This window comes from Lissotriton helveticus, chromosome 9 (genome assembly GCF_964261635.1).
Source record: "Lissotriton helveticus chromosome 9, aLisHel1.1, whole genome shotgun sequence".
NCBI lineage: Eukaryota > Metazoa > Chordata > Amphibia > Caudata > Salamandridae > Lissotriton > Lissotriton helveticus.
The window spans coordinates 961,207,087-961,233,210 of record NC_136070.1 but is presented as its reverse complement, the minus strand read 5'-3'; the positions used below and the strand labels follow the sequence as shown (position 1 = coordinate 961,233,210).

General features: G+C 42.3%; 1 protein-coding gene across 2 annotated transcripts in view; it reads right to left on the bottom strand.

The window, feature by feature from the left end:
* Window positions 1-11,936: 11,936 nt before the first annotated feature.
* MST1R (macrophage stimulating 1 receptor) overlaps window positions 11,937-26,124 on the bottom strand; it is a 410,648-nt gene continuing 396,460 nt past the window's right edge. For both annotated transcript variants that reach the window (XM_078661246.1, XM_078661247.1), the window contains 4 exons: window positions 25,225-25,334; window positions 18,245-18,410; window positions 14,770-14,906; window positions 11,937-13,360 (listed from right to left, as the gene is read on the bottom strand). In XM_078661246.1, coding sequence (XP_078517372.1) covers window positions 13,036-13,360; window positions 14,770-14,906; window positions 18,245-18,410; window positions 25,225-25,334 — 738 coding nt within the window. In that variant the 3' untranslated portion in view covers window positions 11,937-13,035. The remainder of the gene's footprint in view (window positions 13,361-14,769; window positions 14,907-18,244; window positions 18,411-25,224; window positions 25,335-26,124) is intronic.

Genomic DNA, 26,124 nt, shown 5'->3' with positions numbered 1-26,124 from the left:
GCATATAGCCAGTGTCTAACCCAGGGTAGTGTGGAGTGCAAAAAAACGATGGATTTAGGCCCAGATCCTTGTACTGGGGTGAATGTATGACATTGTTCTACATTCTGTCCATCAACTGTGTTTTTTGCAATTTTCACCCTGAGTGGGCTGGATATGCTCAGACGTGAGTCCCAGGCTCTCCACAGCACTGGAGTCAAGCTATCCAGGCTGATGAAGGCTGATAGCCAGAAACCGGTCCTTGGATGCTTGATTCCGGTCTGGGAAAGACATGGCTTGGTAGTTCGGACTGGACTGTTCCCATGAGGCACAGGGTCAGAGCTGATTTGCATATAGCCAGTGTCTAACCCAGGGTGGTGTGGAGTGCAAAGAAACGATGGATTTAGGCCCAGATCCTTGTACTGGGGTGAATGTATGACATTGTTCTACATTCTGTCCATCAACTGTGTTTTTTGCAATTTTCACCCTGAGTGGGCTGGGTATGCTCAGACGTGAGTCCCAGGCTCTCCACACCACTGGAGTCAAGCTATCCAGTCTGATGAAGGCTGATAGCCAGAAACCGGTCCTTGGATGCTTGATACCGGTCTGGGAAAGACATGGCTTGGTAGTTCGGACTGGACTGTTCCCATGAGGCACAGGGTCAGAGCTGATTTGCATATAGCCAGTGTCTAACCCAGGGTGGTGTGGAGTGCAAAAAAACGATGGATTTAGGCCCAGATCCTTGTACTGGGGTGAATGTATGACATTGTTCTACATTCTGTCCATCAACTGTGTTTTTTGCGAACTCCACGCACCAAGCGGAGCGCTGTGGGGATAAACTCTGCAAACTCTGTTGGCGGAGCAGAGTTTACCGCCCACACCTAGTATCCATGCCCAATTTGCATCTTTTTTCCCCACATCCTGGTATTCTAAAGGTGCCCAGGGTATGTAGATTCCCCAGGAGGGTACCAAGAAACTAGACAACATATTGCAAAATTTAAATAAAATTGAGAAAAATATGTGCTCCAGATAAAAGTGCTTGTTTTTTTCCCAAAATTTGCATCAAAGAACGGCTTGCTATATTAAAGTCGCCATCTTTCCAGCTTTCAAGAACATGCAAATCTGAAACAAAAAACACTAATTTTGTACCACTGTTTTAGAATTTTTCAAAGAGGTAGCCAGTTTTTACTATTTTTTGTACTCTCAACTCTTTGTGGTGGACCAGTGTGAAACCCATGGGTGATCCAGGAAAGCTGTAGATTTCTGAAAAGTAGACAAAAGTCTGAATTCAGCAAGGGGTCAAATGTGTAGATCCCTAGAGATTTTCCAGCTAGGATAATAACTGTTAAAATAAAGAAATATTGAAAACGAGTAGGAAAAAATGGTCATTTGTGACATTTTCATCTGTAACTTTTTGTCACACTGGCCAATTTACAAAAGCAATATACCATTACATCCGGTAAATCCTTCTGGTTGAGGGGATATATAGGGTTTGTAGGGGCAAAACCTAGAGGTACATAAAGCCAACAACTGAACTGCACCATACTCTAGAACTCCCTCCCTAAACACATTTTGAGCATTGATAATTACTTGGCTTTTTGTAAGGCTATCAAGACTCACCTCTTCCCTTCACTATAGGCCTCCTTCTGCTGTTCACTTTCCTCCTGTTTGCCATTTGCGCTTTGTAAGGCTATTAGACTCCCCTCTTTCCTTTACTACAGGTCCCCTTCTGCTGTTTGTTGCCCTTCTGTTGGTATTAGCGCTGGGATGCCCCTTTGATGGGGCAGGCGTGCGCTCTATAAAACTACTTAACTTTAGTGGCTGTGCACGGCATTGCGGACAGGAGGGCACCTTCATCCATACACTTCATGGTGGCCAAGCGGAATATCGCACGATTGTGGAAGGCTCCGATCTCACCGAGTATTGCGGACTGGGCCAGAGACATGGATTGGTGTATGGTGACAGAGATACCTATCTATGTTTCCAGGGGATGCCCGAAGAAGTGGTTGCAAATATGGGGGCCTTGGAATACTTTCCGGGAGGAGATATGTGTAGCGCCGGGGGGGGGGGGAGAGGATGCAGTTGATAATGTTGGATAATGTGACATTCCCGAAGACAATCATGCTGCACCGTGGTGAAGAGGTTCTTGATGTTTTATTGCACTGTGTGCCACTGATTACATGTGAAATGCTGTGTCCTTGCTGTTTACATGCCAATTTTTCAATAAAGAGTTTAAAAACCAAAAACGACTTAACTTAACCATACAATGATTTTTCATTGAGTATAGACATATTCATATAGTAAAATAACTTGAGTGGTAAATGGGTATCAAGGAAACCTATCATTTTCTGAAATGGGCACAAGATATGGAGTTTAGGAGCAGTGGTTATTTGTACATCTCTGAATGTTTGGGTACCCGTACTAGCATATGATTTGGAGGGGAATTTTTTAAATGTCTTTCTTTCTTATACACTAGTTTACATTTGAAAGGCACAAATGCAGCACAATCCAATTGGTAATCTTAAATGTTCTACTATTCTATGCTCCCACTAGTCTTCCGATAACAATGGCACTTCACCTGTGTGGGTAGGCTTGGTGCCCGAGATAGGAAATGGGCCAAAACACAACATAAACGTATCACATTTTTCCACCAAAAACATACTTTTTCCAAAGTGGGCAGCTCCAGATTGTGGACCCTAGCGCAGCCAGCACCAAGGGAAACCTAGCAAACCTGCACATTTTTTAAAACTAGACACCTAGGAGCATCCAGGGTGTGGGGGAATTGCTTGCCTCTCACCATGGTATTTTTTTACCCAGAATCCCTTTCAAGCCTCAAACTTTGACTAGAAAAAAACTTTTTTCTCACATTTCTGTGATGGAAAGTTCTGGAATCTGCAGGGAGCCACAAATGTCCTTCGAACCGGCATTTCCCCCAAGTCTCCCAATAAAAACGGTACCTTACCTGTATTGCCTGCGACAGTAAACGGCCCAAACCGCAATATGGACGCATCACATTTTTCCACTGAAAATTAACCCTTTTTTCCAAAGTGGGTAGCTGTAGATTTTGGACCCTAGGTCAGCCAGCACGGAAGTAATCCAAGCCAACCTGTACATTTTTTTTAAACTAGACACCTAGGGGTGTCCAAGGTAGAGTGACTTGAGAGGCTCTCAGCAGGTGTTTTGACACAGAATCCCTTGCAAATCTCAAACTTTGTCTAAAAAAACACATTTTCCACACATTTCTGTGATGGAAAATGTCTGGAATTTGCCGGGACACACACTTCTGTCTAGCCAGCATTTCCTCAAGTCTCCCGATAAAAATGGTACCTCACTGTGGATAGACCTAGTGCCCATCACAGGAAACTGCTCAAAACTCAACATGGACACATCACATTTTTCTACTGAAAACTGACCCTTTTCTCCAATGTGGGTAGGTGTAGAGTTTGGACCCAAGCTCAATGGTCACCTAGGGAAATCTAGCCAAACTGTACATTTTTGAAAAATTCAAAACCTAGGGGTATCCGGGCAGGGTGGGCTGACTTGCATGGCTCTCATCAGTTTTATTGACCCAGAATCCCAACAAACCTCGAACTTTGACTAAAATTAACCCATTTGCCTCACATTTCTGTGATGAAAAGTTCTGGAATCTGAAGGAAGCCACTAACTTCCATCCCTCAGGCATTCCTCCAAGTCTCCTGATAAAAATGGTACCTCACTTCTGTAGGTAGGTTTAGTGCTCACAACAGGAAATAGCCCAAAATGCAACATGGATGCATCACATTTTTCCACTGAAAACTGACCCCTTTTTTTTCCAATGTGGGTAGCCGTAGATTTTGGACCCTAGCTTAGCAGGCACCTAGGAAAACCTAGTGTTGGGTTCGAAATCCTAAATATATGTGATATATCTTTAATGAAAGTTTATTTTTAAATATGAGCGCACGCTAATCTAATTGTTGTTCTATTGAGAATGTAGACTGTGGAACGCTAGAGTGTCAGTTGTATTTAACTTATGCTCAAGCCGGTCGTGTATACTTTTACTTCTTCTTCGTGAAATAAAGAAAGTGAACATACCTTCGTGGGATCTTCCTTTTAGTGGCGACGATCGTATTCGGACCCTGGACTGGCGGAGAGCATTTGGCTGGTGTTTCTTGGTGGCATTAATTTACCCGTTTTCTAAATACACGAACTTCATCGTGAATTGGAATTGCCTTTTTCTTTCTGTGTTGCTAAGTGGCAGGGAGAACTGCTGCAGAGTTTAATCTCTTGTGAATCTTGGGATTTCTGTTCTTCTTCCATATTACGGCTGTTCCTGTGGGTGACGTCATGGCTGTTTCTTCTAGTGCGTGCACCTTCTTGCGTATGTTGTAATTTACGCACTGATGTTCTGCACGCACCAATGCATCACAGTTTCCACGTTGCTAGGTAACAGCTTCACAAAGGAATAAACAAGGATACGTGCCTACGAGTACTTTTACGGTTTTGGTTCACTGGATACCGGTTCACTGGATTACTGTACACTGACGGCATCGTCATTCAAATAACATTTAAGTACTACAGCAACACATATCTTCACTTAATTGTGGTTGCATCTGCAGTTTGAACACATTTGTTAAGCAACCATTAGCCATTTGCTGTGTTTTATCGGGAACAGCCAGCTAATTGACTGCATTTATATCTGGACCACTTCTGGATTAACAATTCGGCAAATGCAACGCTGGATGTATCTTTAATCCCCATTTATGGTTATTCGTGTATTGGCGATCCACGCTGATACACACAGCTATTATTTTCAGGTGCATCATCATTATTAACAGTGCATCATCTTATGAACGCTGATGCACACAGTTGTAACTACATATAGACTACGTTTGCTAAATTTTCTTTTATGGTGATATTAGGGTATTGGTGATCCACGCTGACACACACAGCTATTATTTTCATGTCGACAAATTAACAGTGCATCATCATGTCAACAAATTAACAGTGCATCATTTTATGAACGCTGATGCACACAGCTGTATTTGCAAATAGCAATACATTTGCATTTTGAGTGTTGTTATACACAAATTAACTAAATTCTATTCACTTTTACTGTTCTGCAAAGGTATATTTACTTTTGAATATCCAACTATATTTTTACAGTGGAAGTGCTTATTTGCATATATATGTTAACATCCATTTTGTTTTGCACACATATTATATAACAATATGCAACAATCTGTTATTCCACCTTCTCCTTTTCTATCAACTCCTGGAGATCCTCCCTTAGAATGGGAATTATGGTTGGAAGGTTTTGAGGCTTTTTTAGAAGCCATTGAAGCAGAAGTTTTTACACACAAAGAAAGTATGCGTCATTCTTTGGGTACAGAAGGATAAAAAGTTTTAAAACATTTACCTTCTGTGCAAATTATGGGTGAAGGTGATGCCAGTGATACAATTGATCAGTATGCATCGGCTATAAAAATGTTAGAAACTAGATTTAAAAAGAAACGTAATGTTATTATGGAACGGCACAAGTTTTATAGGAGGAAACAATTGCCTAATGAGACAGTAGAGGTTTTTGTAACAGATTTAAGAGCTTTAGCTTCTTCTTGTGAATATAAAACTTTTCATGATTTAATGTTGAGAGATCAACTGGTAGAAAAAACTAATAACAAAAAGATTCAAGAAAAGTTATTAACTACTCTTGATTTAACTTTAGATAAAGCTATAGATATAGCCAAGGAAATTGAAGCAACCGCATCCTATATGGATCAGATGACTTTAAACACCAAAGTACAAGCATTAACTGTTGATAAAGGCACTTATAAGAAAGAAACAAAGTATGATAAGCGTAAACCATTAGAGTGTTATAAGTGTGGTAGTAGAAATCATTTAGGTAATGCTCCTTTTTGCCCGGCCATTGACAAAGTTTGTACTAAGTGCAAAAAGAGAGGACATTTCTCAAAAGTGTGCAAATCCAAACCCTATGCATCTAATTTTAAATCTAATTCTAAAAAGATCTGTGAAATCTAAATCTGAAGATCCTGATTCTGATAGTGATGAAGGAAATGAAATTATGATGTTATATTGTGAGGATGAACTAGATAGCAGAAAATCCCAAAATAATGTAATTTGTGGTAATTTATCTGAAAATATGGACCAAGTTATGGAACTCCACATTTCCAATATCAAACGTCCATATTGTCAAGTAGAGATTAATAACACACAAATATCTATGATGGCTGATTCAGGGTCATTTTTCACATTGATGGGACCTGAAGAATGGAGCAAATTAACACAAGCTCCGTTGAGAAAGTCTTTGATCAAACCAGTAGCTTATGGAGGCAAACCCATTAAAGTCTTAGGCAAACTTGATTGCATATTAGGATTTAAAGGTCGTTCTACTCCAGCCACTGTTTATGTGGCTGAAGATAAATCATGTCTATTGCGTTGGCTTGAACAAAATAATTTATGAATTATGCTAGACCCCAATAGTCCAGAGCAAGTTTTACTCAGGGATAACGTTACAGTTTCTGCTATCAATGTTACTGCTAATGATTGGAAGGCTTCATTTCCTACTGTGTTTAGTGAAACTCTTGGTTGTATCAAGGGGTTTTCTCATCAAATTGTACTTAAACATTGTGCATAACCAGTGGTGCACAAACCTAGACAAGTTCCTTTGGCCATGAGGAAAGAACTATCACAAGAACTGGAGTCACTTTGTAAACAAGGAATCACTGAGCCTATTGAGAGTTCAGAGTGGCTTACTCCAGTGGTTTTGGCAAGAAACCCCAATGGAACTCTTAGGATGTGTTGTGATTTGAGAGATTTGAATGAAAAGATATGGGTTGATAGGCATCCGCTGCCTAATATTCCTGAAATGTTGAGTTCTCTTAAAGATGCCAAAGTATTTACAACTTTAGATATGTATTCAGCATATCATCAGATTATGTTAAAGAAGGAATGTTGTCGTCTTACATCCTTTGTTACCCCTGCTGGCGCATATATATTTAGAAGATTGCCTTTCGGGCTAGCGTCAGCATCAGCTGTTTTTCGACGAGTTATGGAATCCATGTTTTCTGGAGTGTCCAATGTTAAATGTTTCCAAGATGACATACTTGTCTATGGTAAAGATACTGAATCTCATGACAAACATTTAGCAATTGTATTATCTATTTTATCAGAGCGTGGTGCAACCTTGAAGGCTGAAAAATGCAAATTCGCTGTTGAAGAAGTCAATTATTTAGGATATAAGTTATCAGCCAAAGGTATAGTACCTAAAGAAGATTTGGTTTTAGCCATAAAATCGTTTTTTGGGATGCTAGAATTTTATGCAAGATTCATTCTTAACTGCAGCGCTAAAACTCACAATTTAAGGTTATTAATTAAAAAGAATCAACATTTTATTTGGTCATCTGAAGTAGAAAAAGAGTTTAAATCCATAAAATCGGATTTGTGTGAAGCTATTCCGTTACAACCATTCGGCACACATGACAAATCTATTGTGGTTACCGATGCCAGTTTATATGGTTTAGGTGCTGTTCTGTTGCAGGTTAGAGAAGAAAAGGAAGTAGTTGTAGCTTTTGCTTCTCGCACTTTGAGAAGGGCAGAATCCACATATTCTGTTGTGGAACGTAAGGCTTTAGCATGTTGGTGGGGTGTGAATCATTTCAGTCAATATTTATGGGGTTCTGAGTTTACAATACGGATGGATCACAAACCCTTGCTTAATTTATTTACAACAAAGGGAGCTGGAAATGCTACTCCTCCAATATCCAAGTGGTATTATAGGTTGATGGAGTTTCAGTTTCATTTGGAGTATATTCCTGGGGTGAAGAATATTTTTGCTGACGTTTATCCAGACTTCCTTTGGTCAATATGCAAACCGATGAACAAGGAGAGGAAGATTGTAGTATTATTGCTGCATTTATGGATTCAAATTTTTCCTGTATTCTGAGGATGATTGGAAACTTTCGGTTCAACAAGACGTAGTTTTACAAGAAGTAATTTCTATCCTGGGGATTGGTTTATTACCAAAGCAAGATAGTGTGGCTTCGTTCAAGCATGTTTTCACTAAATTAAATGTACACAAAGGTATACTTAGGAGAGTTGATTTGTTGGTGGTGCCAGTGACTCTTCAAAGTAAAAATTTGATTTTGGCACATGAAGGTCTTAATGGTATGAGGGCCATGAAGAGAAGACTTAGAGAAGTATTTTGGTGGCCTGGGATGGATCGTTCTGTTGAACATTTTGTTAGGGATTGTGTTTCGTGTGCTATGAGTGATAAGTCACAAGTTACTTTTCCAAGTCCAGTAGAAGCCATTCCTGTTCCTGACAAACCGTGGGACAATTTAGCTTTAGATGTTATTGGTCCCATGTTTGTTTTGGATGAAAGGAGCCGATATGGTTTGGTGTTAGTGGATTATGGCTCCATATGGCCTGAAGTAAAGTTTGTAAAGTCGGAAACTACAGATGAGATTGTCAAATTTCATTTGAATTTATTTTTAAAAGAAGGTTCTCCATCTGAAATGGTTACAGATAATGGAGTACAATTTCTGTCAAAAGAATGTCAAGAATTTTTAATCACATTGGGGGTTAAACACATCACTACTTTTTTATAGCTTCCTCGTAGCAATGGCCTAGAGGAACGCTGCAATAGATTGATAAAGGAGAACATTCAGTTGTCTGTAGTTAATGGATTAGACTGGAGAAAAGAATTGTCCAAGTTATTATGGGCTTTGAGAACCACACATAATGCTGTTACCAAAGTTTCTCCTTTTACTCTATTAAAAGGTAGAATGGCATCTTCTAAATTGGTTAGACCGTGGATGTGTGATCTTAATACTCCTAAAGTGGATCTTGATCAAATAAAAGCTGAACGTATTAAGGTCCAAAATAAATACGTCCCGTATGAACCAATTAAAGGAAGGAAACAGTTTCCTTTTAAAGTAGGTGATTGGGTCAGAGTGAAACTACCTGGTTTTACACCTAAGGGACATTCTAAGTTCTCAAATGCTTTGCAAATCACATGCATTAGAAATAGATCTGCAAGACTGAGCAATGGGAAATGGTGGAACATGGAAACGTTATCCAAGCAAGCTTTACCAGGTAATCTTAATGTTGAATCTGGTTGCAAAAATGCTTCTGGGACCATATATGGAGAATCTGGTTCCAGAAGTTCTGTAAGAGAACAAAAACCTTCCATTTGGTTGAAAGATTATGTGCAATAGTGATTTGTAGAAGTTATTGTTTTAGGGGAAAGATGTGTTGGGTTCTAAATACTAAATATATGTGATATATCTTTAATGAAAGTTTATTTTTTAATATGAGCGCATGCTAATCTAACTGTTGTTCTATTGAGAATGTAAACTGTGGAACGCTAGAGTGTCAGTTGTATTTAAATTATGGTCAAGCCGGTCGTGTATACTTTTACTTCTTCTTCATGAAATAAAGAAAGTGAACATACCTTCGTGGGATCTTCCTTTTACCTAGCCAACCTTTATACTTTTGAAAACTAGACACCTTGGGGTATCCAGGTTAATGTTGACTTGTGTGGCTCTCACCAGGTTTTTTGACCCAGAATCCCTTGCAAAACTCAAATTTTTATTTTAAGAAACACATTTTTCTAGCATTTCTATGATGGAAAGTTCAGACATTTTCAGGGAGCCACAAACTTCCATCCAATCAGCATTTCCCCTAAGTCTCCTAATAATAATGTTACCTCACTTGTGTGGGGTGACCTAATGCCTGCGACAGGAAACGGGCCAAAACACAATATGGACGCATCCCATTTTTTTACTGAAAATGGACTCTTTTTTTCCAACGTAGGTAGCTGTAGATTTTGGACCCTAGCTCAGCCGGCATCTAGGTCATCCAAGCCAACCTGTACACTTTTTTAATTAGACACCTAGGGGTATCCAGGGGGGCTGACTTGCATGGCACTCGCCAGGTCTTTTGATCCAGAATCACTTGCAAACCTCAAACTTAGACCAAAAAACACATATTTTCTTCACATATCTGTGATGAAAAGTACTGGAATCTGTGCGGAGCCACAAACTTCCTCCCACCAAGAATTTCCCCAAGTCTACAAATAAAAATAATACCTATATATATGGTCCCCCAAAGGAAGTGAGACCATTTGCTGGGGCTTGACCCCCTACCTATATTACTTTACTTTTCATTTAAATGTGTGGTTCCCTTGAGGGCCGACTGCAGCCCCCAGGGGTACCACACATTTCCCCAAATAAAATTAGAGGCCCATGTCCAAGACCCCCTGACATGTTAATGTTGTTTTTCTTTATATTATTTTTTACTTTCAAATTTCCCTGGGGTGTGTTATTGCCCCCAGGGAAAAAAACACTTAAAAAACAATGATGCCCCTGGGCTGGGGGCCGGCAGAAATCACGAGGGCTGACACCCACTGAAATTCCCTGGTGCCTAGCTGGGTTTCCTGGCTGTGGATCGCTGTGCAATCGCGATCCACAGCCAGTAAACTGTTTCAGGGAGGCCTAGTTTGAAAGGGGAGACTTTTCAGCAATTTTTCCATACCAAAGAGGGAGAGGAAGCTTACCTGCTCCTCCAGTCTGCTCCGGTGGGGAAACTGTGGTGACACATCACAGATGTGTGAAGGGAACGAGGGCTGACACAGAAGCGATTCTGCATATCCCCCGCTCTTTTTTTAAAGAAAGGGAATGCTCTGGTGCTTGCACCGGAGGATTCTTTTTAGCCCTTCCTGGTGTCATCCAATGGCCGACAGATGCACCAGGGAGGGTGTGCAGTTGTCGAGCATTGCCCGCCACCTGGACACAACAATTTATTAATAACCTCTACAAACAAATAGATGTTCATGGCTTTAGTGGAACTGAATGGATCTGGTGAGCATATATATCATAGGATTTGTTAGATTCTGTATCCTTAGATAGTTCATTCGAGCTGGACCAGCTGTCCATAAGTTCTTCCTCTTTAGGAGTCCAGCAATCTCATGTAGCAAAGCAAATTCTGGTAGGACCGAATGCTTTTGTATTGCAAAGAATGAGATTGTTGAAGTTTTTCATATTTTGAATTATCAAGGAAGATAATGCCTCAACCCTTATTCTCAGACTTAGCTGTGAGTGTGCTTTGTGAGATCAGATATTTTAAAAGAAGAAATGCCTCGTTGGTGAGGTTATATCCAATAAAGAGGTTAGTGATTCTCAAGGTTTGAGGCTGTCCATTTTTAACTTATAAAGGGTCAGTGTGTTACACTCCATGTCTTGTATTGATTGTGATAATCTGAAACTCTTTGTAGCTGTTTATGTATATTCATCAGCAAAGTATTTCAGCCATATTAACCTGAAAAACCTCAGCAATTCAACCTGCTACTGGGACAAACAGGAGTCCTTGTTTTTGGCAGCTTTACCAATCTATACTGAAGTAGTATCTTCAGTGAAACTGATCTCAGTTATTCTTTTTAATTATAAGCATTGTGAAGGATATCATTTTGTCCCTGTTCTATTCTTAGCCCAGTTCTCTTTTTGTGCGGTTACAATAAATATAATGGCATACATAGAACCTTTTCCCTGAACTGATCAATCAGGTGTTAGTGCCAGGAACGGAACGTGAAGTATCTGCCTATCTCAAGACGCAGGTGGGATGATTTGGGGACTGTGGTGGGTCTTTTGCAAATGGAAGGCATAGAACCCAAAAGGCATACTAGGAAATAGGCGGGAGAAGTTGATGGTCAGGGTATTATATACAGCTCACCTCCAGGGTGTTGAATGTAATCTGGGTTGGGATGACTCTTTCTCCAAATCTACACTAGCACCGTTCAAGGTCTGGTAACATACTGGGCGCTCTTGATGCGAGAAACTACATCAAGTCATGTTAATTTACATGTTTAATGTGTGGCCAGGTAATAACATCTAGTCAAATTGCTGTGGTGATAGTCAAGACAGAATCTGAATTCTTGTGTTGTCTATGAATCTACAACAGACCCATTCTGCAAAAATATAGAATTTATTTCCATCTTCGTTTGCTCTCTTTTCTTGTTCTGATTAAACATACTTACATAACGGAACAATTAAATTAAAACAAGCAGCAGTTAAAATAAAACGCTTTATATACATGGTTGAAATGAGTGAAAAAGTTCATAAATATATATACATATATTTATTTCAGTTCTCTTTTCCCCCTGACATTCTTTTGAGCTGAGACAAAACCACAATAAGCGAGTGAATGTCCATTTGCCACCAGGTAAAGGCTCCTTGTTCCCCTTTGAGATACATTCCGGGATGTGCTGCCGTTAGGCAATTCTTAGTATACGTTTGCTCATCGGTTCCCTTGACTTGATTTTTAGAGCAAATTAATTTTGTTGGTAAGAAACCTAAATCTTGCACCACTTATACCATGAAGATCCACTGTAGTCCTCTGTTAGTGCGTCATGTGAGATTTATAATCTTCTTTAAAGTTACAGCGTCTGACAGGTTCATACATGCGAGAAGGTAGGTGCCAGCAACGTTTGAGCTTACAGACTATATATACAGACAAAACTTCATTGCAGCAGACAACCTTCTAGTCCTATTTTAGTTTTGAGTGTTTAAATTGCCCTGTATGGGTTTTCACCTGAAGGTAAAGCCTCAGCAGAACATGCAAGGATCAATAACGATATCCAAGCTTCAATAACTGGAACAACGAAGGTGGGGAAGGTCACAAAGCGAAAAGAAAGACAAGATGAGAGTTGATAGAGAAAAAGAAGATTGAAACAGGTAGGACAGGGGAATGGGTAGAGAGAACATGCAAAGTAGGAAGATGGAGTAGTCGGGAGGAAAAGGTCCAAGGCAGCAAAGGGACTAATTAAAAGATCAACATTCAAATAGCAAGAGATAAAACACATTAAAGAAAAAGAAGGAAAACAAACCACCAAAAAAGACAGAGACTGCTCATGAAGATGGCCAAGAAAGAACAGGCCCCAAAAAGTAAATATGAAAAATAAACCCTCATATAAAAATAAATCCCAAGAGACTATCGCAATAGATTTTCTGTACAATTTCAAGTATTTCTTTTCAGTTTGTGTTTCCGGTGCGCAGACCACCTTATTTCTTAGTCAGAACCTGTGCCAGTGGCTCCGCCTTTGAAATCAGTGCTCCCTGCCATGTCCACCTTCTCATGCAAAGAATGTCTCCCCACTTTCTTACTGACCACCTCCTCATCCTCCTCAGATTCGCTGCTTTCCAGCTCATCTTCTGAGCTAGCTGCCGGAGGCGGGAAGGGCTGGTCATTGTCCAGGTTCACATACGTCACATTGAGGTTAATGTAGTGTTCTCCTTTGAGGGAGCCCAGGATGCTCTCCAGGTCAGAGATCAGCTGGGTGAACGTAGGGCGCTCCTCGGGTCTTGGGCACCAGCAGCTCAACATGATCCTGTATCTGTGAAAGGTACAAACATGAATACTTTACATGTGATAGAGGATGGAGATTCTCATACAATGGTGACTTGGGTGGGGAGCTTTTTAAAAGAGTTTGTGACATTTTGGTTTTAATAATTTTCACAAACATAGGTGTAATTAATGAATAGATTTTGTTTGCATTTCAAATAACTCTATTTCACAGGGTATATCGTGCACAAATAATTCAAACACGATACAGCATGGAAACGTGTTTAAGGAGGATATTTCTTGTTTGGGAAGAAAGTGCATTCTTGCAAAACATTTCCTATGTAAACCTGTCAAACAGAGGCCAAACAATTAAGCAAAATTTCACATGGTTACCAAAAGGTTGACATTTATCCACATTTAAACGAGAGTATGGCAGTATACCAAATGTTTTTACGTGGAGATGCTCATGAGACTCATGAGACTAGCATAGGGATAAAAAGCTTTTAACTGATTGATGGATAGGCAAACCGGTAAATAGTAGACACAGTCAAATTCATTGGTAAAAACACATTGAAACTATAGCCATCTACGATGCTTAAATAGCTTAATTACTCTGGAATTTGATAGCATAATGTAAAGCCTTAGATCTTTAGTACTGGGTGTCTCCAGAGATTGGTGCTGGAATACAGAACCCTATACCCTTTGATTACATAACTAAGTGGTGTTGAAATAGAAGAAAGGTCGTTTCTTCTTTGTTAAATGCTTGCCACAGAAAACGCCTCTCTGGGGTCATATTGCGTGTCTCAATAACATAGAAGTATGAAGGGACAATGTAAGCCAACCTATGGTAAACGGCTATTATAATTTCAAAGCCAGCTCGTTCTTGTGTCCTATATGTTGCACCCTTATTACAAAATCTATCATAACTAAGGCTCCCTGATTTCTGTTTTTACTGATTTTTACAGATAAATACAGAATGTTTTCTGTTTGCATTTATTTTTAAAAGTGGATTAATACAGAAAAGTGTGCTTCTTTTAAGTGACTCTCCGTGCTGTCTTTCATGAACTATAGCCCAACAGCTCAGCATATGGACCTCATGGGAAAATAAAAAACAGGGTGAAATTTGTTTAAATAACAGCATGTGTCAATATACATTTGTGGTATAATGCTAGTATTTACCAGTAGATGATTTATTGTTATGTAATATTTGGCTGCTTAAATAGCTAAAACACGACAGACATCAAAGTATGAGTGCGCATCTATCAGTTAAATAAATATGGAAATGTACAGTTTTACAACTTCATTTATACGCAAAACATGGTAAACTACAGATAAAATGGCCAAAATATAAATATAGATAAATACAGACGGAAATGTTAAAAAAATAAATACCATAAAACCGGGAGCCCTAATCATAACTAATAACTCGACAGAACTATTCAAACTTGCAGCTGTACTTACAGCGGATCTGGACAGTACTCCGGCTGAGGTAAACGCCTGCCTCTGAACAAATAGCGGGTGATGTCATAGGGATCAACCTCCGGGTACGGAGAGGCACCCCTTGTTAGCAGCTCCCAAACCAGGACACCGAACGACCACTAAAAATGTAGAGAAAGCGATACGGTGAGGTGCTGAAGAAAGGAGGTATAATGAGAATTCATTCCATACTGCACAAAATAAGAAAAAGGTCGCACAGTCGTTTCATATGAACCTGCTCCTGCAAAGCCTCGACATAATAAGCACACTTAAAGTGAGAGGATATGACAAAGACGGATGCACTGTTAGCTAGCTATAGAATGAGGTCTGAGACCATTATAGGATAGGGTGCTTTAGAGCATTAGCGGTGTGCAAAATAGTGTAATTGTTTTTGGAAGGTATTTTGGAAAATATCAGACAATTTGTATGAAATATGCTTTGCTGTTACTCGGGAGAAAATGTCAAGAGAGGAAATGCTTTATGTAAAATAAGTATTTAGATTCCAGCAAGCACTATGGTGCCGAGATTTTCCCTAGCGTGGGATATTTTTTGTGTGAACTAGGCGCCAGCCACTGAAGATGATGTGAAAGTGCATAAAGCGAAATTTCAGGTTTTTCCCATTACGTGATTTTTACTAATTTAAAAAATGTCACCTGCATAATTACATTTTGCCTAGGCTTTCCTTCGCTTGAGTTTCATCTGCAGGTGCGACAATAACACTAGAAGCCCCACACTGGAGTATTTTACTGCAGGGTCTTTTTTGCAAGTGGAGCATGAGGAGTCTAGAATTGAATTTTCAGTACATGTTGCTATCAGTAGCGGTTGCTACTGGGCAGTAGTGGTGGGGGGAGGGGTTCAGAAAAAAAAGAAAATTGCATTTAGCCGCTGGCCGCCGCTTCTCCTTCGTTCTCTTTGGACGACGCAGGAAGCAGACTCCCCTAAGCCAATTACGACTTTGCGGTCACCAGCATGACAGCAGCATTATGACTGGTCTGAGCACTGTTGTTCAGCGCTCAGACAGGCATGTGGGAGCCTGTGCAGGTTCTACACCGGTAATACAGCTGGGTAGAGAACATGCTAAGTGTGCATGTGTGTTTAGCCGGTCCAAGACAGCCAGACAAAAATTAATGCGCACTTAGAAAGTGCTAACCACTCCTCTCCCCCTGCTGTATGGGCAACCCCTTCCCGCACCTTCCTCCCCCGCTGTATGGGCAACCCCTTCCCGCACCTTCATAGTCAATACTGTAAAATAAAATTATATTAACATGGTGCTATTATCATTTTATTTTTCCTGTGCAGTGACATTCCTCCGCCTAAGCAGAAGAGCAGCCACTGGTTGCTATAAGAAAGGGAGAAGCTACTTGGATAAATACCTAATCTTTTATATTTAGAACACAATTAGGTTTGCATGACCATTACAACCCTAAAATCACAGGAATTCAGTAAATGAATAAAAAAAACAGAGAGAGACTTTTTGGACCAGATAAAAGGAGACTACAATTGGGAGATTTTTAGTCGAATAGTGTGATGGTCCCAGGCCTGGGAAGTCAAGATAAGACAGTGGTCATGAACAAGGATGATTAGCAGAACACAGATGGGTGCACAGCAGCCCAAAGCTAAGTGGAGTTCAGGCTTTCCATATCTGAGACACCAACTCCTTCACGCAGTAGGACTGGGTTAGCACTGAGATGTACAGAAGCAAAATCATATCTTGATCCAGTGTGACGAAGTACTGGACAGACCCCGATTCTTAAACACTGTCATAATATATCACTTTGTGTCTTCACCTGGTTATTAGGGACCAGGAACCCTATCAGAAGTACTCTACACAGTTCCAATAACGCCTCACACATAATGAACTTAGAATCCTGCTAAGAGGTGTATTTGTAGAGTAACAGTTGTCCCTGAGGCAGCATCGAAAATGCAGTTCCATCTACATACACTGCTCCACTAATCTGAAAAAGCTGCGTAAACATAAATACGCTGCACTCGTTCACGGACACAAACACAAATACATCATCATTCTGGTCCTCGCCACTTACAAAGTTATGAAGTAACTCATCAGGTCTTCCACACTAGTTCTTGAAGTATGTCATCCGTACCTAAAGCTTGGTCGCGCTTAGAGTCTCATGCTGAGAAACTAATATGTACCCAACTGAGTGTAAATTCTTGCGTAGATTCCTCCTCCCAATCTTGGGGTGCTGAAGTCCTACTTTGCTAGTCTCACCCACTGGGGTTGGAATCTTTATCATTGTTGTCCCCAGGCACTTCACAAATTTACTGCCCGCAAACAAAATGTGTTTCTTCCAGGTTCCTCCAGCTCATCTGCTATAAGCTTCTTGAAGACATATTGCAGACCAGAGCCCGTATTATGCATAGTTCCCCCAAGGGTGCAACAGGCATGTGCGCCCAGTCTGTGCTCATCTGGGGCACTGTGCTATTACAAGCGGAGGCCACTGGGGTCCTTGGACCCTTGAGACACCCCCACACAAGGGATCTCTGTGGCCTCCTTTAAAGAGCTGGTGGCACCACCTGTACTGTGAAACACAGAGCAGCCTGTAAGCAACTGCTCCATATTTCACTGAATGTACTGCCCCCATGGCAGTCACAACTTTGCACCTGAAACGGGAGCAGCACATTCATGATAATAGGGCGCACAGTCCCAGTCTCAGTCAGACACACCTTTTGAAAGGTGCTCCTTTTGCAGAATGGAACAGTGCTCCCATTCTGTAATCGGGACCCAGGATGGACCACAGAAATGTGCCCACTGGTGGCTGAGACCTGGTCCTTGTGCCAGGCCATTAAGTACAGAGGTACCACCAGTCCAGGAGAGGACCCTCATTCGGGATTAGGGGACGTCTTGAAGGGTGTTAATCTTTACCCTAAACTTCATGCCAGATTTTCAATGTTAAGGCAACACAGGACCGCAGACAGGCAGCTCATCTACAAATTCTCCACTGGGTTTCAATCTCTTTGCAGATTGACTTGGAAATCTTCCACAGAATCTTGGTTTATCACTTTAGCCACTTACCTGCATGCACAATCAATCACTCATATCCTGGTTCCTTTTGGACATGTACATTGCTTAGGTTTCTTACTGTGCTCAGTGCATGCCCAGAAGCACGCACACACACTAAACATACTGCTACCTGAGCAAGCATACTTTTCCCACACAGTAAGGAAGACATTGCTACAAAAGGGAGGTCTATAGTTAGGCATCAAGGCACCTTCAAACATGCTGTGACTGTGGTCAGCATCTGATAAGGCTAAGTAAATGCTACACAATAGAAAATGCTCACCAGTCAAACAAGAAAGGGGAGCATGAGCTAGCCCCATGAGGTGCTGAACAAGAGCCTAAAATCCACACCCTCTCTAGACCCTATGATCCATCATGTCAGACTATCTGTGATACATCATCCAGATAATCATCTCACTCATCTCGTGTACCAAATAAACTTACTACATCAGACTTGGTTGTGAACTTCTGTGTCTGCAGGCTCTCAAGTGCCATCCACTTCACAGGAAGCCTGGCCTTCTTGTGCCGTCGAATGCTGTAATACTCTTTATCAAAGACGTCCCTGGCAAGTCCAAAGTCTGCCACCTTGACTGTAAATGTTTCGTCCATCCTAGAATAAAGATATAATGTTAGATGGCAAATAGCAAACTCTTTAGATGGGTATGGGTTTGGTGGAAGGTGGATAGCATATAAAGCTCTTTATAGGGTACTACACATACTGTTAACAGGACCTAAACTCCCAATACTTAAGCAGAAAAGGAAGCACTGAGTGCTCCTGCCACAGCTATTGACTGTGTAGTACCAAGGAAGTTTGAAGCACAATTTTGGAGCTGGATAACAACAATCAGCAATGGATCATGTTATCTGTGTGTGTTACTGGACATCAGGTGCAAATTTCAGAGACCGCCTGGGTTAGGAGCTGGAAGGAGGCTGGTATTTCTGGACAGATGTAGTCTGTATGAGGCATGAGTTTTAAAGAATGTGTGTGCTTCCCAGGCCCTCCGCAGACATACCTTAGTCGAGGTCACAAGTATCAAGATATATGTACACACACACACACATATATATATTACTTAGTGGCGATCGCCACTAGGTAGTTATAGTTAGGTTTGCTTTTCCTTAGACGGAGTGGTTTTTAGTTTGCTAATAACTTTGACTCCGTTTGGCGAATCTCCACAAAAAATTCGAAACAAAAAGGTTCATTCAGCTTAGCTCCTTCAAAGAGACAAAGAAAAAGGGGGGGGGTTCCACAACAACAAAAAAATCACCATTCATTTTCTATAGACTTCTTTAGGCAAGGCTACAGCAAATACTGCTGAACGGAATTGCCCCAAATTTGGTAGGAGGTTAGATTTAGATCCATATATTGTGATTTGGTGTAAATCCATTCAGTAGTTTTTGAGATATTATGGATAAAAAATGATTGCATAGTTTGGCAGTTGGGCTCATGAAAGTCTCAGGGGTGTCCTGCGATAGTCCAAAATCAAAAATAGAGCCATGTGATTACTCAACGGCGTTTCTGCCGTCTGCATTACAATGTCATTTTTCAACAGGCTTTCCATGTCAGGTTTTTGAACATGAAAAGCTTGTCGGAAAAGCGGCTTTGGTGGCACTTAGCAGGGCCCCTATTCCTCCACGGGCTCCAGTTGGTGGCCCAGGGGGCACCTACAGTGCCCCCACCTGTTAATCCCATCACCCGTCATCTGAGAAAGAGTTCTGGAAGGGGAGGGTTGTCACTTCCCACACCTTACTACACACATCTGTCATCTGAGAGAGAGATATGAAAGGAAAGGGCAGTATCGCTCTACAACTTACTAAGCACACCAGTCATCTGAGAGAGAAGTCTCAAAGAAGAGGCTAGGCCATCCCCGCTCACTACTATGCACACCCTTCATCTGAGAGAGAGAGAGGTGTGAAAGGAGAGACCAGTCTCTCCCCCCCGCCCCACCGTAATGGGTGGGGGTCGGATTTACTCATGGTAAATAAATATTACTTTAGATTTTTTTTAAACCGAGAAATTCACTGAAAAAAACAAAGGCTATAGTAACGTTATAGCTAGGTGAACTTCTAAGTGACAACATTAAGGTTTCCAAGTTAAAAAACACAGGAATTCAGCAGCTATAGTTAGCAGCACTAACTCTACCTTGCACCCTAGCCATACACTGAATATGACCTCACATATGACCTCACCCATAACATGTTCTATGCATATTTCTCTATAAATTACTATGGTATTGGAGGCCTGACAGTAACTACAAAACATTACTTTAACCTTTATTTGCTTCAGCATATAGATATATATATATATATATATATATGCAAAAGAAATCCTTCCCCAAAAGAAAAAGGCGGAGGCCTGCACAGGAACGGTAAATGAAGCCTTTATTGCAACAAATCCATTAAGGCGAATGCATTTCGGCGTTGGAGCCTTCGTCAGCGCCATGGAGAAATGTTGAGCCAGGAAGCAGTCCACACTTAAAATGTCTTGCCGCTCTAGGGATTGGTAGCGGCTGTTCCTCCCCCAGGTGGGGCTCCGCCTAGTGTAGTTAGTACTGTGGGTACTCTAACTACAGGACCCAGAATGCAGCAGTCCGAATCCGGGTTCCCAAGGCGGTGATGATCAAAGGAAGGTTGCTGTATTCAGCACAGTGTGCGATGCAAGTCCCGTGTGCCCTTCATTGGTTGCATGTCAAAGCCTCCTTCCGTTCCCACGGCATAAGCCACATTGCCAAGTGTAATGTTGACGGGGGTATGCCGCAAAGCAGCTAACCCGACGCGAGGCATAGTATCCTCGTCACCGTGTCTCTTTCACCCGGGTTCTGTGGCGGGCCTGACTGAGTCACTACCGTGACGGAGAGAGAGTGCCGAAGCGTTGCCATCTACAGATCAGGCCTCTTGTACTGCGGGGACCTCCTTACACGTTACTGGCTAACGTGTATAGCGATGCAAAAGAAATCCTTCCCCAAAAGAAAAAGGCGGAGGCCTGCACATGAACGGTAAAGGAAGCCTTTATTGCAACAAATGCATTAAGGCGAATGCATTTCGGCGTTGGAGCCTTCGTCAGCGCCATGGAGAAATGTTGAGCCAGAAAGCAGTCCACACTTAAAATGTCTTGCCGCTCTAGGGATTGGTAGCGGCTGTTCCTCCCCCATATATAGTGTGTTATTCTGTCTGGGGTTGTCAGTACATATATTAATGTGTGACTGAATGTATATATATATATATATATATATATTTTTTTTTTTTGGCAATGTTCACGACTGCCCCAATGCTACACTAGGGGGTTTCTGAGCATTATGATGGGTCTTTGACTCGCCGGTTTTCGACATTTTAAAACTCATAAGGGGTACCTCTAATCTTGATCCTTTCTATTCTATTTAGCCTCAATACCCATTTCCTGTGACACGATCCCGGTTTAGAAAATGGCAGTTGCAACTTTCTTCACAGGTTGCAGTCAGCCAATACCAGCACTTCTCCTGGGACGGGGGGTCGCGAAGCTCAGCGTAGGGGTCACGCAGGGTTCGCTCCTCAGATTTCCAAATTTGGGATTCCTTTAGAATCCCTGAAACTGCTGAATGGATTTACACTAATTTACAAAAAGGTCACTTTCTGGACCAACAGCTACCTTTCTGCCAAATTTGGTGTAATTAAGTTCAGCGGTTCGAGCTGCAGGCATGTCTAAAAGTACTGTGTGAATTAAAATGGAAAACACACTTATTTTTACTCCGCCCCCCTTTTTCTTGGCCCCCACTTGATGGATAAACCCAAAATTTTCCATGCACAAGAGGAATCACCAGCACACTTTCTCTGGAAAATGTTGTGAAGATTCATCAAATGGCACCAAAGATATAGGCAAGTTAAAAATCGCTTTGCCAATGGAAACTAGGTCCTAACTATAAGTATACACCCACAAAGTTACTCCCACAGTATTTTCATCGAATTTCAAAAGTTTTTTTTTTTTACCTTTGTTTATTGATTTAAATAACAGTCATACATTAATACATTACATGATTGGATGACATAGTACATGTTCTTCAGCCATACGATCCTGCAAAAACATTACTACAAGTCTCTCTTGCCAACGCATCTCCATTTCAACTGTAGGCGACACACAGAGATCTCCCCTGTATTTATTCAACTGTGACCACTTCCTATCCCATTTCTTGAGGCATCCCCGAGCCTTGTAGACCTCTGTCTCTGCTAGCATACATCTATCCACTTCTGTGACCCACAGGGTGACACGAGGTGGGTTTACACTCCCCCATCCCTTAGCCAATTCTCTCTCTGCTAGCGTGTACCCCAGTGTTGTGAATTGTTGCTCGACTTCAGTCAGGTCCGAAGCCTCCCAGATGTTTAATATTCCCAACTGTGGGGTCAGTACTATAGCTTTCCCCAGGGCTCTGCACATGCGAGTCGTGGCTCCCTCCCACAAGGTACGTACCATGGAGCAGGACCACAAAGTATGATAGAATGTGGCTTTCTGATCACAACCCCTTATACAGCGGTCATCGGGCCTCGACCCTATCCTAGCCAGAACTGTCCCTGCCATGTACGATCGGTGGAGTATTCTAAGCTGAATCAGTGTAAATCTCTGGGTGATTGCCGCAGCACGCAGGGACATTAGAGCCGACTGCCAGTCTTCATCCTCTATAGGTCCTATGTTGCTTTGCCACCGCTCCCAGAGCTTCGGGAAAACGTCTGGTAGATTGTTACTCAGCTTCTTATAGGTCAAAGATATTGCCTTCGAGTCCAGCGGCCGATCAAGCAGGCAATCCTCCAGAGGAGACGCCTCCGGTATGTCTTGGGGAGATGGAAACGCTGCCTGTAGCACATGCCTGATTTGCAGGTACCTGTACATTTCTCACTGTGCCAGCTGATACTGCTTCTGGAGCTCACTAAAGGCCAGCATTTCCCCCCTTTTAACCAAATCCCTCACTGCTGACACCCCAATCAGGTCCCATTTATCAAATCCGGGCTGGTAGCCCAGCATTCCCAGTTTTTGAGTAAACCACAGTGGTGTGGCTAGCGAGAGAGTGCATGTCCAACTTAACCGAGAGGTGACTATACGCCAGTTTCCAGTGTGTGTTTGGTGGTCCGAAGAACTTCCCCTTATTTTTCCTATCGGATGTATACAAGGCCCCCAGATAGCCAGAACAGTCAGTTTGGTACCTATCGAGAGTATACGCTGGGACATCTCGGGGATGATATATCCAGTGATTGACGGTCACCAGTTGGGCCACCAAGTAGTATCGCTGTATATCATGGAGAGCAATGCCCTCGTCGTACCAGCTTTTTTTCAGTTTCTGCCTCGCTATCCTAGGGGCCCTTCCATCCCACAGCAGCGTGCAGACCTCTCCATTAACAGCTCTAAAGTACGAGTCCGGGACTCTGTGAGGACAGTTATGTAGCACATAGAGAAAACGAGGAAGAGCCAGCATCTTGAAGAGTGCCGCCCTCCCCACCAGTGTCAGGGGCAAGGTCCACCAATGCTTCACATCAGCTCGCAATCTAGCCGAAGGTGGGGGCCAGGTTAGAACTATAGAAACAGGCTGGGTCTGAAGTGATAAAAATCCCCAAGTAGCGAAAACCTTCCGTAGCGACCGTTATCGCACAGTCTGTCAGGAGGCGAGGCACATCTCCTCTCAGCATAAACAACACTGACTTGTGCCAGTTTATTGCTTACCACGAGTATTTGCCAAAATTCGTAAATATATCCAACACCACCCTGAATGATCTGTATGGGGATGTTAGTTAGAGAAGAATGTCGTCTGCATAAAGCGATATACAGTCCTCGACTCCGATTGCCCAGCGCATTCCACGCACCATCATGTCTCTACGCACTCAGGCCGCGAGTGGCTCCAGTACGAGGGCGAAGATTAGCGGGGATGGCGAGCATCCCTGCCTCGTCCCCCTGCGCAGCTCGAATGTTCTGGATGTAAACCCATTTGCTCTCAGCTGTCCCAGCACACCTGTATATAGATGGCCCACCCAGGCTACATATTTAGGCCCTGAAGGTTTTTTAAAACTATATTTCCTAACTATAACGTCTCTGTAACCTTTGTTTTTTTTGTAAATTTCGAAGATTTATTTATTTATTTCCTAACAGTAACCTCTAACCTTTCGGAGTTGGTGTCTGAGTGGCGGTCAGGGAGGGTAAGTGAGAGTGGTTGTATGGGTCTGAGAATAGGTGTGTGAGTGGTTATGTGGGTGTGAGTAGCTATGTGGGTGTGAGTAGCTTTGTGGGTGTGTAGGGGGTTTGTGAGTGGCTGTGGGGGTTTGTGAGTGACTGTATGGGTTTGTGAGTGTGTATGTAAGTGGCTGTATGGGTGTGTGAGTAGATGTGTGGGTGTGTTAGTGGGTTTGTGAGTGGTTTTATGGGTCTGTGAGTGGATGTTTAAGTGGCTTTTTGGGTCTGTACAGTGGGTGGATAAAGCGTCAGGGCCGCCAAGGAGCTTATATCAATACTGCTGTTTTAGACTTACTGGTACTAACAATAGGGATTCTTGTCCTCATGATCCTCAGCATCCATGGGGAGATCATTCTCCAACTAGTAGAGCGTTAGGAGGCATGTTTGCAGAGTACCGGACGGAGGGGGTGGGACCTCCGGCGACCTGTCAGCAATCCCACTGTTTGGGACTTACTGGTGGTAACAGGAGAGGTTCTTGGCCCCCAAAGACCCTCAGCATCCAAGGGGACTTCATCCCCAACCAGTGGCACACCAGGAGGCACGTTTTCAGAGTGGTGGAGAAAGGGGGCGTGCCCTTTGACCAGCTCTAAACAATCCCGCTGTGTGGGACATACTGGTGGTAACAGGAGGGGTTCTTGGCTCCCAACGATCTTCAGCATCCAAGGGAACTTCATCTTCCAAGCAGTAGTGCACCAGGAGTTGTGTTAGTGGAGTGCTGGAAACGTGGAGTGGCACGCCGACAACATCTCAGCGAACCCAATGTGTGGGACATACTGATGGTAACAGGAAGGGTTCTTGTCCACAACGGACCCTCAGCATCCAAGGAAACTTCATTCCCCAACCAGTAGTGAGCCAGGAAGTGCATTTACAGAGTGGTGAACAAAGAGGGCAAGCCTCTGATCAGCTGCATCATGATTCATAGTTCCACAGGGGAGGGATCGAACTGAGCATGGCGAGGGATCCACAGATTCCCATGTGTTGAGACAAATCGTTATAAGGCAATTTATTGGCCTTTATGGGTCCCTCTGGGACCCCTCTAACACCTGTGGGGTTAGAGTACCGCTAACCTAACCCCTTTATTCACTTTGTAAAAATATTTTCAGCCCCAGGACCGTTTCTCAATACATAAAATGGCAGCCGCAACTTTTCTGTCAGGTTGCAGCCAGCCACTCATCACCCTGTTGTGGAGTGTGAAGACCTGCAGATACTTATGAACTGCAGAACAACTAGTACTCACATGCAGTTGCGTGCGGCAAGGTCCCGGTGTACAAACTTCCTCTCAGCCAGATAGTCCATACCGCGTGCTACCTGCAGTCCAAAGCCAATAAGATCCTTGACAGTTGGGTTCTGCAAGAAAGAAAAAGAGGACATCCTCAAAGGAACAGAAATAAAAGGATTGCTTGTTGTTGGCAGGTAATCATATACTAGTTTACTCATCACAATATGGAGTGTGCATCTTCGAGCACTATCAGTGTCTATCCGCAAATCTCCATTCAGGTACTATTAGGGCATCCTCATCACCCTGTATAATAATCAGACTAGACATGCAACAGCAGTTGTGGTGACGTTTTCTGATCGAGAGGTATAGAGATATTTAGATATTACATCAACCCCTTCCAGAACTTCTCAGGGCCCTCTAATACACATGATGACCAAAACTCCCATTATTCACTGCTAGTCAGCAAGAAGGTACATTTTATTCCATTGCAGGTTTCCATATCTGCCCTTACTCCTACCAAAATAATGTTATTGCAAAGAAAAACTGAATTATTTGATCTCTGAAAAAGTGGTTCCATATAGTGCAGAACCAACAAGCCAGAGTGTTCTAACATTTAAACAATTAGGAAATTTGATTCCCAGACTCCACATTAGTGCAACAACTGAGGGATCTATGTCTCACAAATTCATAAAGCCCTTACTGGCTTACAAAAAAAAGAATTGCAGGGAGCTGGTTAGTGCACAGCTACCCCACTTTCCAGGCACAAGGGCAATTCCTTGATGTCTTCTGCATCAGTAGGTGCCTTCATCTGACCCACTTGATATTCCCTATTGTTTGCCCTTGTCCTGGCGAGTTTTTTTCATCATGAGGGCCTAACATGATGCGCCCTTCTAGGACCTGTAGGACAAGCTTTTCTCC